This window comes from Lentinus tigrinus (genome assembly GCF_003813185.1).
Source record: "Lentinus tigrinus ALCF2SS1-7 unplaced genomic scaffold L226scaffold_86, whole genome shotgun sequence".
In the NCBI taxonomy this organism is placed as follows: domain Eukaryota; kingdom Fungi; phylum Basidiomycota; class Agaricomycetes; order Polyporales; family Polyporaceae; genus Lentinus; species Lentinus tigrinus.
Window position 1 is genome coordinate 21,373 of NW_027137995.1, and position 12,917 is coordinate 34,289.

The 12,917-nt window shown below is 49.5% G+C and overlaps 8 protein-coding genes across 8 annotated transcripts; 6 read left to right on the top strand and 2 right to left on the bottom strand.

Moving 5' to 3' along the window:
* On the top strand, positions 1-267 carry L226DRAFT_431929 (uncharacterized protein; the record flags this gene model as incomplete). Its single annotated transcript, XM_067674710.1, has 1 exon — positions 1-267. A coding segment is annotated over one exon (267 nt), but the record flags the coding sequence as incomplete, so codon positions are not given.
* L226DRAFT_423547 (uncharacterized protein) lies at positions 262-1,395 on the top strand (the record flags this gene model as incomplete). The annotated part of the gene is made up of 1 exon (XM_067674606.1): positions 262-1,395. A coding segment is annotated over one exon (1,134 nt), but the record flags the coding sequence as incomplete, so codon positions are not given.
* On the top strand, positions 1,387-1,989 carry L226DRAFT_424127 (uncharacterized protein; the record flags this gene model as incomplete). Its single annotated transcript, XM_067674620.1, has 2 exons — positions 1,387-1,794; positions 1,855-1,989. Coding segments are annotated over 2 exons (543 nt in total), but the record flags the coding sequence as incomplete, so codon positions are not given.
* Positions 1,990-3,170: 1,181 nt separating this feature from the next.
* On the bottom strand, positions 3,171-3,908 carry L226DRAFT_576873 (uncharacterized protein; the record flags this gene model as incomplete). The annotated part of the gene is made up of 5 exons (XM_067685456.1): positions 3,171-3,387; positions 3,442-3,542; positions 3,598-3,615; positions 3,678-3,721; positions 3,776-3,908. 5 exons carry the CDS (start codon positions 3,906-3,908, stop codon positions 3,171-3,173), a joined length of 513 nt encoding a protein of 170 aa, XP_067528461.1.
* A 1,017-nt stretch (positions 3,909-4,925) lies between these two features.
* Positions 4,926-6,269, top strand: L226DRAFT_527586 (uncharacterized protein; the record flags this gene model as incomplete). Its single annotated transcript, XM_067679138.1, has 5 exons — positions 4,926-5,306; positions 5,361-5,378; positions 5,679-5,756; positions 5,790-5,850; positions 6,013-6,269. 5 exons carry the CDS (start codon positions 4,926-4,928, stop codon positions 6,267-6,269), a joined length of 795 nt encoding a protein of 264 aa, XP_067528462.1.
* A 2,213-nt stretch (positions 6,270-8,482) lies between these two features.
* L226DRAFT_527587 (uncharacterized protein) lies at positions 8,483-9,128 on the top strand (the record flags this gene model as incomplete). The annotated part of the gene is made up of 3 exons (XM_067679139.1): positions 8,483-8,549; positions 8,618-8,709; positions 8,874-9,128. 3 exons carry the CDS (start codon positions 8,483-8,485, stop codon positions 9,126-9,128), a joined length of 414 nt encoding a protein of 137 aa, XP_067528463.1.
* A 1,215-nt stretch (positions 9,129-10,343) lies between these two features.
* L226DRAFT_576875 (uncharacterized protein) lies at positions 10,344-11,685 on the bottom strand (the record flags this gene model as incomplete). The annotated part of the gene is made up of 6 exons (XM_067685457.1): positions 10,344-10,530; positions 10,581-10,663; positions 10,723-10,740; positions 10,795-11,373; positions 11,437-11,532; positions 11,608-11,685. 6 exons carry the CDS (start codon positions 11,683-11,685, stop codon positions 10,344-10,346), a joined length of 1,041 nt encoding a protein of 346 aa, XP_067528464.1.
* Positions 11,686-12,356: 671 nt separating this feature from the next.
* On the top strand, positions 12,357-12,880 carry L226DRAFT_527589 (uncharacterized protein; the record flags this gene model as incomplete). The annotated part of the gene is made up of 2 exons (XM_067679140.1): positions 12,357-12,800; positions 12,863-12,880. Coding segments are annotated over 2 exons (462 nt in total), but the record flags the coding sequence as incomplete, so codon positions are not given.
* Positions 12,881-12,917: the final 37 nt, after the last annotated feature.

A 12,917-nucleotide genomic window follows, 5' to 3' on the forward strand; every position in this document is an offset into this window, starting at 1 on the left:
CAGGTTATCAAGGCTCTTACTCATTTCTTTGCTAAGCGCAAAGAGAGCTACAGATTTATGTGTCTTGCTCCAACCGGATCTGCAGCAGCACTCATCGGAGGCTCGACCTATCATTCAATGTTGGGTTTTAGATCCAAAGATGCCTCGGAGTCCTTGGCCAGTCTGATGCAGGTGCGGGCAAAGCTTCAGAATGTTGAGTATATATTTGTTGATGAAATCAGCATGGTGGATTGTAGCAGCTTATACAAGATATGCGCCAAAATGTGTGCAGCTCTCAAAAATGACGGAGTCCCTTTCGGGGGAATAAACATGATTTTTGCAGGAGACTTTGCCCAGCTTCCCCCAGCCATGGGTGGCAAAGCTCTCTATGCTCATGACATAGGTCGAGTCATTCACCACACCCATGACCACTTAAAACAAAAAGCATCTATTGGCAAAGCGGTCTGGCATCAGTTTACTACGGTAGTGATATTACGGGAAAATATGAGACAATGGTCCCAGACTGCGGAGGATGCCAAGTTGCGAACAGCTTTAGAGAATTTATGGTATCAAGCTTGTACACCTCAAGACATTAAACTGATTCAATCCAGAGTAGCAGGTCACGGACCAGGGAGACCAAAACTGAATCAACCTAGGTTTCAAGATGTCTCCGTTATCACATCCTGGAATACATATCGGGATAAAATCAATGAGCTAGGTTGCGAGCGGTTTGCCAAAGAGAATGATCAGACTTTGAGCACCTTTTATTCTGTTGACAAACTAGGCTCAGAGACGGATAGCAGTGATTTGCCCCGAAGGCGAAGAAAAGACAAGGTTAATCCGTCACGTGCAACCAATATTGTCAACTCAGAGCTTCAAGATATGCTATGGGATTTATCTCACCATCAGAGTGAGCACCATCCCGGAAAGCTCTCTCTCTGTATTGGCCTGCCAGTCATGATTAAAGTCAATGAGGCTACTGAGTGTTGCGTGACTAATGGAGCTGAGGGTGTGGTGGTGGGTTGGACTTCTCGCCCAATCTCAGAAGACAAGGTTGCCTTAGACACTTTGTTTGTGAAACTGACCGCCGCTCCGAGCAAAGTGCAAGTCAAAGGCCTACCTGAGAATGTTATTCCCTTGGTTCATCAAACTCGTAAAGTCAAATGCAAACTTCCAAACGGAAAGCTCATTGAGATCAATAGAGATCAAGTTCCGGTAGTGCCAAACTTTGCGATGACGGACTTTGCATCTCAAGGAAGAACCCGACCGAATAATGTATGCGACATACAGAATTGCAAGAATCATCAGTCAGTCTATACTTGTCTTTCCCGAGGGTCAACATTAGCCGGTACAATCATTGTTCAGCCGTTCAATCCCTCAAAATTGACAGGTGGCATTGCAGGAAGTCTTAGACAAGAATTCAGGGAGTTGGAGTTGCTTGACGAAATAACTAGGTTGAGGTATCTAGGACAAGTGCCACCGACGGTGGTGGGGATTACACGCAATGAACTGATACATTCTTTCCGTAAGTGGAAAGGTGAGAATTATATGCCTGCAGTTATGCATAGCGCTATCAAATGGTCTTCAGATGATCCATTTCCCATACAGGACAAACTGGACGATAGTCCATGGACTGTGATCAATAGTCAAAAGAGTACTAAACAAAAAGACAACGGAGAACACAAGAAAGCCCAGAAAGATACCTCTGGATTCGTAACGGCTCGAGGTACTCAGGCATTGGATAATCTGAACAATTACACTATTAGCAAAAGAGACAAACGCAAACGGAATGATGATGATGACCTAGAAGCAGAAGTTTCTCAGAGAAAACAAGTCAAGCGTATCAAGGCAAGCACACCACCAAAAGGAAGTCAGAAATTCTTGGGATTCCCATGGGACCATATGAACTGGAGTTGCGCATATGATAGTCTATTGACTATCCTTCTCTCAGTTTATATGGAGCAAAAGGCAACGTGGGATGCTGAAATGTATAATGCCAGCGAGCTCCTTGGACAAGCAGGGATAAAATTCAAGGAAGTGGCTCTCAAGAAATCCACCACAGCTTTGTATGAGGGAAGAAACCATATCCGAAACATGCTTGGATGTGTTGATTCTGAATTGGGACCAAACGGCAAAACTTATACAGATCTATATGCATTAGCCCATAACCTAATAGCGCAAGATGAACCAGCCCTGAAGAGATGGCATATTTGTAGAGCTTGTGGATATGCTGAGGAGCCTGCTTTCGATAACAGCACAATCTGAATGTGTGAAGAATACCTATGGAAGAATAACCCCGCAAAGCTAGGCAACCACAGAGGAAAATCAATTAGTCAGTGGATGAATGCGCTGAAGACTCAAAAGACTGAGATAAATTGCCGAGCTGCACAAGATGCCTGCAAAAACACTATGAATATCAGTCTGCACCGTATTTTATCGAATTTATCACGCATGATGTCAAGGTACTTATAGACAATCAAATTGTCCTGCATGACATGGATCAAATGTATCGGGTCTGCAGTATTGTGTACCACAAAGATGATGAGACAGGTAAGCATTTTGTGTGCCGATTCATTGACAAGTCAGGCGGTGTATGGTTTCATGATGGTGCAAAGTATAAAGAGCAAGTCATATTATGATAACATAGTCAACTTTGCTCCGAAGAAGCTGTAGAATTTCAACAAGTATGGTATGAAAATGGTCATTTATACTAGACGGTAAGTGAACAAATACCTGGTCCTATCATTGCATACTAGTCTCGGTAGAATAAAAGTGTTTGGACAGTTGACCCAGGACCATAAGCCCTTTCGACACAATCTGGGATCATGACTTACCTCGCCTAAGCAAGTATCTCACCCTTGGACTGCCGCTCTGTAGTGCATTCCAATTGGCACCGTATGTGTGGTACAACTCGTCGCACTGTTGGGACTGGGCCCTGCATGTGGATCCCCGACACTTCTCGCAAACTGCGTGTCCGCATGGATACCTAGAAATTAGTGTTCAGCACAGTTCGGTGGCCTTCAACAACTTTGATGCTTGCACGGAGGTCGCTCTACACAAGGAGGAAAAGTAGTCATAGCACTCGTTTCATTACAGCCAGTTACAGAAGTAGTCGACGTGAGGCAAGCGAAAACTCGGGCGGCGCGAGATGAGCAATGCATACAAATTGTTCGAGTTCAATGCGCATAGTACTAAACGTCCGGGGTCAAAATCTCCGTCACTTTATTCAGGAGGTGCAGGTTCCCCAGCGGGTACTCCTGATTGCAGCATCTGCGACACACGGGGCAGTGGTATTGCTCGTCGTAGCAGTCGAACCAGATATCGAGGTCCTCCTCCTCGTGAGTGACATCTTGAGCCTCTTTGGTGAGGACCTTGCACTCCCTGCACAAGCCATGTCCACATGGCCACCTGTCAGATCATGTCAGCATCCAAGCGTTGGTCACGCGGGAACATCTAACATACAGATGCGTAATTGGGGAGCTCCAGCACACAGGGCAGGTCATCTCAGTATTGATGGCCTGGAGTTTGTCCTCGGCGGTGTGCATCCTTGCTTCGAGGTCGGTCTATCAACTCAACCTATGAGATGTCAGTTCTATATGGTAGTGTGTGACGGTTTACCTTGTCCTTCTCGAGAACCTGTATGGATGGTGTGTAACAGTTAGACACTTTGACAAAGTGGTAATTGAACATAGACTTACTGCAATCTCTGCGGCCAAAGTTTCTTCATTCTCGTGCAGTCTCCCTTGTACATCCTAGAGCTGCTGCTGGAGCTCCGTTATCAGACGGTCCTTCTCACGGTTGTTGATCTCGTAGAGGACGAGGCGATACCGTAGGGCTCCAGTCCCAGAGAGCCCAGAAGTAGCTGCTGCATGCTCGAGAGTTTCGTTGTCTGGATCGTCTTCGGGGTTAGGTATCTTAAGAGAGTGCATCGGGATTGTTACTTTATCATTTCTGGATACGAGGGCTCAAAGGCTTCGCATAGATGCTGCTCTTACCTGCGGGAGCGCATACTCCCTGCTCACCATATCTGGGTCGCGTGTGGGTCCTGGGATTGGAGTATCCTGCGCACCAGATATATTGTGCGCGTGAGCGTTTCATACGATACATAGTAACTACTTCGCTCGCGGAACAGAAGAAAAATAATTACCGGGTGGCCAACATTGACCCTGTTTGCCTGTGATTGTGCGTCCATGTCGAATTCGAGGAGAAGAGACTGGTTGGCTTGATGAGGGGTAGACTGCAAGCATGATACGCTGTTGCAGGTCTGTGCAGGGAGTGTCGTTATGGTCGTTGTGGTCAGAGGCTGAGAAACAAAGCTGCCTAAGCCTGGTGCAGGTCTCCGAATATCACTGACTCAGCGGACCCAGAGCGGACCATGGTCCGGGTCCAGGCACATTCTCCAAAAATCACGGAGAACAACGGCATCGTCAGCTGTCTAACATGGGCTCTGTCTCTTGCTTCCATACCACCAACTGCTTTGCTGCCGCCAACAAACAACATACCTCCTGCGACTGCGTTTCACGCTCTGCAGAGGTCTGACACCATCTACACACTACTCTATGGCTCGCTATACTTCTAGTCACTTGAAGGCGGTGCCCTTGAGCCACGTACCCCAATCCCCATCACCCGTGCCCACTTGCAGCGAGACATACGCCGACATCATGAATCACTACGCCCCTGAGGAGGTAAGTTCCTGGTAAGAAGGTGGGTGGTTCTCTGTGCTGCGGTCATCTCACCAAACTGCTAAGCTTGGTAAGGATCCCAAACTCCGCAAACTTTTTGAGGGCACTGCAGCACCTTCCACGTCCGCTTTACACTGGTCTTGTCAGCATATTGAGGATATGTTGACACGCAACCGGACTTCCATGGCTGAGACCTTGGAGAAGCAGAAACAGGCCCACTGAGAGGATTGCGCTTTGCATCAGCAGGAGAAGCACTCCCTCACTATGGAACTCACTGACGCCACCTGTAAGATCCTCACACTCCAGGACACAGCGTCCAAGCGGGAGACCGAGGACACACAGGTGTGTCATTGCCTCGAAGACAGCCTGAAGGCTCACACGGAGACACAAGCTCAGCTGGAGAAGTCGCGCAAGGCTCACTCCGACACTAGCGTCCTTCTCGATGACATGTTCCACCGGGTTGAGTGTATGGGACGCATGATCGACAAGAGCCACGCGACCGCCCTCCGCACACAAGCCAACTACGCGGTCCTCCAAACTCGCATGTTTGAGCGCGAGGCTGAGTACGAGAAGCAACAGGATGAGCTCCGCACTGCACAGCGGCAGCTCGACCAGAAGACACGTGAGACCACCACAGAAGTCAATGTGAGTGGTCTTTCGCTTCATCATATTCACTAGGTTACTGACCAATCTCCTCAGTGTCTCTGTCAACAGCGGGTAAGTGATGAGCCCCAGTTAAATTCGACCGGAATTTTTACGATTCCTGGGGATTTCTGGGGGAAGTTTTCAGGAAACTGTCTAGAATACGAGCCAAAACAATGTCCTGACCACTTATGCGAGTTCTATCGTTTATTTTCGAGTGCGATAACGAACAGCAATGGGACATCTCGTTGACATGGGATTATTTACATTTGTACTAGTTTTTCCATCAGACGGGAATATGAGCAATTTGAATCGAACAGAATCGTATTGATATGAGGGTCCACGGATACAAACAATGCAATGCGGATGATACAGGGATTATACGGGAAGTATGGTAAAGAGAGCTCCCTCGGATGGACGCTATACATTGTGCTGACTTCGGAATGGGTCCAGGTCAGCTGCGATACAGTATCATGATGGGGAAAGTGCATACATGGCAATGGGAACGAGCAACAGCTTCGGGGCTACATGACCTTGGCATTCTTCTGTAGGTTGGAATCGTTAGTGCACCATGGACGTTGCCATCCAAAAAAAAACCACCATGATACGGGCATACTCTTTGCGTTGGCTCTGCGGGGCGTCGTTGAGGGCTGCAAGTGAAGATGTTCTCCAAGTACAATGACGCACCTGCTTCTCTGCCTGCAACAAGGTCCTGAAATGCGCTTGAAACTCTTTGAGGGTGCCGTTGGTCTTGGCGTAGGGGAGCGAGAGCGAAGAGATGGAGGGAGGAGAGAGCGAAGAGTTAGAGGAGAGAGCGAAGAGTCAGAGAAGGAGAGGAGATGGAGGGGAGAGCCAAGGGACAGAAGGGAGGGGATAGATGAACCAGGACGGAGGCATGACGTCGACGAGTCTGCGCTCGGACCATTTCCGAATTGGGAAACAATAAGCGCCCTCATATTTGTGTAGTGGGGGAGGAAGCAAAAACTTTACCATGTCTTATGCTATGAGACAACAATACACAGCATAGCGAGACGAAATAGCCATAGCTCTATGGCTATGGAGCGCGAGACATGGATATGTCCTCATGTTATGACGGTGTCAGAGCTATGTGAAGCCAAATTTAGCACTGAACATTATTTTTGACGCGTCAAAAACGAGAGCGACCACGAATTCACGGACCGATAATGGAAAATTCCTCATTCATACATGCTTATTCGACTTTAATTCGGTGAGGTTTCTCTGGGGATGAGCCTTCTCTGCACACTTCTGTCAATCACTCAACTATTTATTCATGCAGGACAGGGTTCGAAGGACTCTGCAGGGTGTGCGGTGCGAGATGGAATGTCCCATCTGTTTTGGGGAGCGAATGATCGCGCGCGTGTAAGTTCTCGCTGTACTAACAGTCTAATGATCTAACGAATGACTTCTAGCTATCCCTGCTCACACGCCGTCTGCAACCGATGCGCAGATGAGTGGTGGGACACACAGGAGGCCAATCGTGGTCCTGTTGCCCCAGACCAGTGGTTCCAGTGCTCTACCTGTCATAGTCTGATGAGTGTGATGGCCACGCATGGCATATGCGTTCTTGCTTTGCAAGAAATCAAGGACCAACTCTGAGTAGGGACATTAGCATTCAGACATGTATCATACCAGTTTCCCTGAGCCCTCGCATCTCGCCCACATGTATCCTCATAGAATGTTTCTCATTTCTGTTGATTCAAATATCATCATTGATTTCAGTCCCATCCTTATGTGTGATTAGAAAGTTATTATATCAATTTCTGCTATTGCTACCATACTGCACATGCCTAAGTATTCCCAAAGATGTATGTCCCAAGCAAAACTTGGCAACCCATGACCACGCAGACCACTCACTCAGTTGGTAATTCTGTGTGTTCTACCCTTATCACACACTGACGTCTCAGCATTGCGGACAAAGTAAGAGATCCCCCATTTCCTCATTGATCGTCCCTGCCAGAAATGGCCTACTTCACACCAAGTACCTTATAAAAGGTCCAGGACAAGTGTGCGTGAGATGTAAGTACTAGCTACATGGATTGTCTAAACGTGTCTCAGGTGAAAGTAACATTACCTGGGGGCATATCCTCACTCCTGGCTGTGGAGAGGTCGGTCATGTTTGGGTCACACTGAATGGGAGTGGAGTCCTGAACACTGTCCCCATGATATAGAAATTAGTCTTTACGTGACATTTACACACTTCATTAATGACACAGAATAGCTACCATGGTGAGGAATTGAGGGTCTTGTCGTCGAGCTCAGTACAACGGTGAGAGAGAAGAAGGCGGCAAGAGATTGGTTACGACAATGTGTAATGGCGGGGGCAAACTCTACAAGCATGATATGCAATTATATGTTGCAGTCGAGGGCTGACGCCCAGGTGTATGATGTGGTTGAATTGAGTAGTGGTTGTGGTCTAAAGAGAATTGGGTGCTTAGTGCTGAACCCTTATTGGGGCTATATGTTGATAATCTGACATCATTGTACCAAAGCAGTAGCTTGGGTCACACTAGTTTGATAAGGCGGGATTGATGCGAAGATGCAAGAATACAATGCTATATCATTATACATACATACTTCACATGTGCAACAAAAGGAGTCCTAGCAAAAACTGATCAACTCATGGAGACTAGGAACCTTCACGAGCAACCCGCGGATGTACCCGTCATCCGTACCCATGGGTGTTGAAAATCCAAAGGCTATACCCGCATCCTTACGGGTATGTTCCCACGGATTATCCATACCTGTGGGTATGATATTCGGGTACCCGTGGGTTTATGCAGCCTGCAGGTTACTCATATGACACCCTCATGTTGTAGGCACGAACCGTGGGATTCTAATGATATGTCACACGAATGTTTCTGATCAAAACTGAGTGTGCTATGTTGAAAATAAACATGCCCAAATCCGGAAGTATAGGCTGTCTTTTGCGCTCACTTGCCCGAGATGCCCGAGTAAGCGGGCAAGTGAGCGCAAAAGACAGCCTATACTTCCGGATTTGGGCATGTTTATTTCGCCTCTAGCACACTCAGTTTTGATCGGAAAAATTCGTGTGACATATCACTAGAATCCCACGGTTCGTGCCTACAACATGAGGGTGTCACACGGGTAACCTGCAGGCTGCATAAACCCACGGGTACCCGAATATCATACCCACAGGTATGGGTAATCCGTGGGAACATACCCGTAAGGATGCGGGTATAGCCTTTGGATTTTCAACACCCGTGGGTACGGATGACGGGTACATCCGCGGGTCACTTGTGAAGGTCCCTAAGAAAGAGCTCTCTTCCTTGCAGGCTGGACCATGCTGGTGGACGAAGATGAGCCTGAACCTACTGAAGTGGAGTGGCTAGTTGAGATTTGGGCAGCGACTGGCGGTGCAAATCTTGTGGGTCTCTGAGTGTTTGTTCCTGCATGCTTAATAGTGGCATGACAGCTTGTGAACAATGGGACCTGTGTGCAGGTTCCAGAGGTGGGATCTTGCAAACTTACCATGAAAGAAGCTCGCATATGTATCTATGAAGAGAAAAGAATAACTTATCTGCACTGAAGGCCACTGGAACCTCAGGAAAACTGTTCATGGCGTACTCTGATGACAGGGTTGTGATGCGTACTGTTCGGTGCATTGTCCTACAAGTTTGCACGTTTGAGTTCAACACGTGCAAGAACACGCATGTGCATATTCTGGTGCAAACTTACCTGCAAGAGCGAATGCTCCCCACCTACCAAATTTGTGTCATTCATGCTCTTTATGTGCAGGCACAACAAAGTTTCCTGTACCAGAAAAACGTAACCACAAAGTGTTAGTATAGTATGAATAAAATTTGAGCAGCCTGCAGGCACTACAAATCCATACCTGAGTTGAGATTGATTCAAATGCTACTAAGAAGAGGGTCCTGATCTTTGTTCAAAGGATGGTGTGCAGTAGCAGAGGGAATGGTGGAAGAATAATGTCAAGAGGGCTGGGAGAGGACAGTGCACAGCAAGAAATCAACCTCACTGTCGACATTGAGGCTGAGAACCCACTCTGCAAGCATAAAACACAGTTGCAAGAGGATGGGTTTGGGTGCCAGTACATGACAGAAAGGAAGGTGTTGCAGTAAAGAAACCAAGACAGACAGACAAGGCAATGGTATTCTTTGTGCGCTTACGTGAGTTTCAAATTAGGCTGATTTGGTCACTGATTCCCATGCTTGCATGTCTCTGGCAATCTGGACGCCCAAAGCACTCATTTTGCCACCACTGCTGACAGTGCTCCCTCTGGCCTAGGGTGTATCAGGGGGCATGCCGCGGGGCCCCGAGATGCGACCCAGCCCTGGCCCCGCAGAAACCCGTCCCGCAAACCCGTGGGTTATTGCTGGGCTGGGGCAACGCTCTGGGGCACACGGGCACAGCAGGTACGGGAATCTGATGGGTTATCTGAACGGGTACCACACCCTGTATCATCTGAAATTGAGTTAGGTACTTGTTCGCAGTGAGATAGTGGCTTGTACAGTGTGATCATGGATTTCTCGTGTAACTCATGTAACCATGCGCATGCCGGTGGGGATATGGGCTTGTAAATGGCAGCCTTAGAGTCTGTAGTACTAGGGGCCAGTACCCAATTCTCCACCAATCCATCCATACCTGGCCCAGGTGACTTGGTGGGAAGTAGGCCATTTCTGGCAGGGACGATCGATGAGGAAATGGGGGATCTCTTATTTTGTCTGCAACGCTGAGACGTCATTGTGCGATAAGGGTAGAACACACAGAATTACCAACTGAGTGAGTGGTCTGCGCGGTCATGGGTTGCCAAGTTTTGCTTGGGACATACGTCTTTGGGAATACTTAGGCATGTGCAGTATGGTAGCAATAGCAGAAATTGATACGATAACTTTCTAATCACACATAAAGATGGGACTGGAATGAACGATGATATTTGAATCAACAGAAACGAGAAACATTCTATGAGGATACACGCGGGCGAGATGCGAGGGCTCAGGGAAACTGGTATGATACATGTCCGAATGCTAATGTCCCTACTCAGAGTTGGTCCTTGATTTCTTGCAAAGCAAGAACACGTATGCCGTGCGCGGCCATCACACCGGTCAGACTACGACAGGTAGGGCACTGGAACCACTGGTCTGGGGCAACAGGACCACGATTGGCCTCCTGTGTGTCCCACCACTCATCTGCGCATCGGTTGCAGACGGCGTGCGAGCAGGGATAGCTAGAAGTCATTTGTTAGATCATTAGACTGTCAGTACAGCGAGAACTTACACGCGCGCGATCATTCGCTCCCCGAGACAGATGGGACATTCCATCTCGCGCCGCACACCTTGCAGAGTCCTTCGAACCCCGTCCTGCATGAATAAGTAGTTGAGCGATTGACAGAAGTGTGCAGAGAAGGCTCATCGCTTACCCGCTGTTGACGGAGACGCTGAGGAGATTGGTCAGTAACCTAGCGAATACGATGAAGCGAAAGACCACTCACATTGACTTCCGCGGTGGTCTCGCGCGTCTTCTGGTCGAGCTGCCGCTGTGCAGTGCGGAGCTCGTCCTGTCGCTTCTCGTACTCGGCTTCGCGCTCAAACATGCGAGCTTGGAGGACCGAGTAGTCGGCTTGTGTGCGGAGGGCGGTCGCGTGGCTCTTGTCGATCATGCGTCCCATGCGCTCAACCCGGTGGAACATGTCGTCGAGAAGGACGCTAGTGTCGGAGTGAGCCTTGCGCGACTCCTCCAGCTGAGCTTGCGTCTCCGCGTGAGCCTTCAGGCTGTCTTCGAGGCGACGACGCGCCTGCGCGTCCTCGGTCTCCCGCTTGGACGCTGCGTCCTGCAGTGCGAGGATCTTACGGTTGGCGTCAGTGAGTTCCATAGTGAGGGAGTGCTTCTCCTGCTGATGCAAAGCGCAATCCTCTCGGTGGGCCTGTTCCTGCTTCTCCAAGGTCTCAGCCATGGAAGTCTGGTCGCGCGTCAACATATCCTCAATACGCCGACAAGACCAGTGTAAAGCGGACGTGGATGGTGCTGCAGCGCCCTGGAGAAGTGTGCGGAGTTCGGGATCCTTACCGAGCTTAGCAGTTTGGTGAGATGACCGCAGCACAGAGAACCACCCACCTTCTTACCGGGAACTTACCTCCTCGGGGGCGTAGCGATTCACAATGTCAGCGTACGTCTCGCTGCAAGCGGGGACGGGCGATGGGGATTGGGGTACGCGGCTCGAGGGCGCCGCCTTGACATTGCATTAGTACGATGTACAATATTACTCTACGCCATGTAATACAGATCGATCAAAAAGGAACGTTACCTCGGGGACTGCGTCCTCCTCACCAACGACAACCTTTTTCGACTTTTCCACCCGGATCGTGAAGTGGCGAGAGGGCATGGTCGGAGGCGGCGAGAACGTGTGAGTAGAAGTATAGCGAGTTGTAGAGTAGCGTCTAGATGGTGCCGGACCTCTGCGGAGCGTGAAACGCAGTCGCAGGAGGTATGTCGTTCGTGGGCGGCAGCCAAGCAGTTGGTGGTAGGGAAGGAAGAGACAGAGCCCGTGTTAGGCAGCTTATGACGCCGCCATTCTCCGCGATTCTCGGAGAATCGGCCTGGACCCGGACCACGGTCCGCTCCGGGTCCGCTCCGTGATATTCGGAGACCTGCACCAGGCTTACGCGGCTTTGTTTCTCGGCCTCTGACCACGACGACCACGACGACACTCCCTGCACAGACCTGCAACAGCGTATCACGCTTGCAGTCTACCCCTCCTCAAGCCGACCAGTCTCTTCTCCTCGAATTCAACATGGACGGACAATCGCAGGCAAACAGGGTCAATGTTGGCCACCCGGTAATTATTCTCTTTCTGTTCCGCGAGCGAAGTAGTTACTATGTATCGTATGAAACGCTCACGCGCACAATATATCTGGTGCGCAGGATACTCCGATCCCGGGACCCACACGCGACCCAGATATGGTGAGCAGGGAGTACGCGCTCCCGCAGGTAAGAGCAGCATCTATGCGAAGCCCTTGAGCCCTCGTATCCAGAAACGATAAAGTAACAATCCCGATGCACTCTCTTAAGATACCTAACCCCGAAGACGATCCAGACAACGAAACTCTCGAGCGTGCAGCAGCTACTTCCGGGCTCTCTGAGACTGGAGCCCTACGGTATCGCCTCGTCCTCTACGAGATCAACAACCGCGAGAAGGACCGTCTGATAACGGAGCTCCAGCAGCAGCTCCAGGACGTACAAGGGAGACTGCGCGAGAACGAAGAAACTTTGGCCGCAGAGGCTGAGGAACAGTACGCAGAAAGCTGGGACAATGTCTCACACATGAGCGACGAGTCCTGCCGTGGGATGGAACACATCCGCGACATCGAGAAAGAGTACAAGGCCCTCCAGGAGGAATCTCGGCGTGAGAAGGAGTTCCTCGATGCACACATCGCAACCTTGAAGGATGACCTCAAGCGCGAACGTCGGGGCGGTCGCGAGGCACGCAAGAAGATTGCAGTAAGTCTACGTTCAATTACCGCTTTGTCAAAGTGTCTAACTGTTACACACCATCCATACAGGTTCTCGAGAAGGACAAGGTAAACCGTCACACACTACCATATAGAACTGACATCT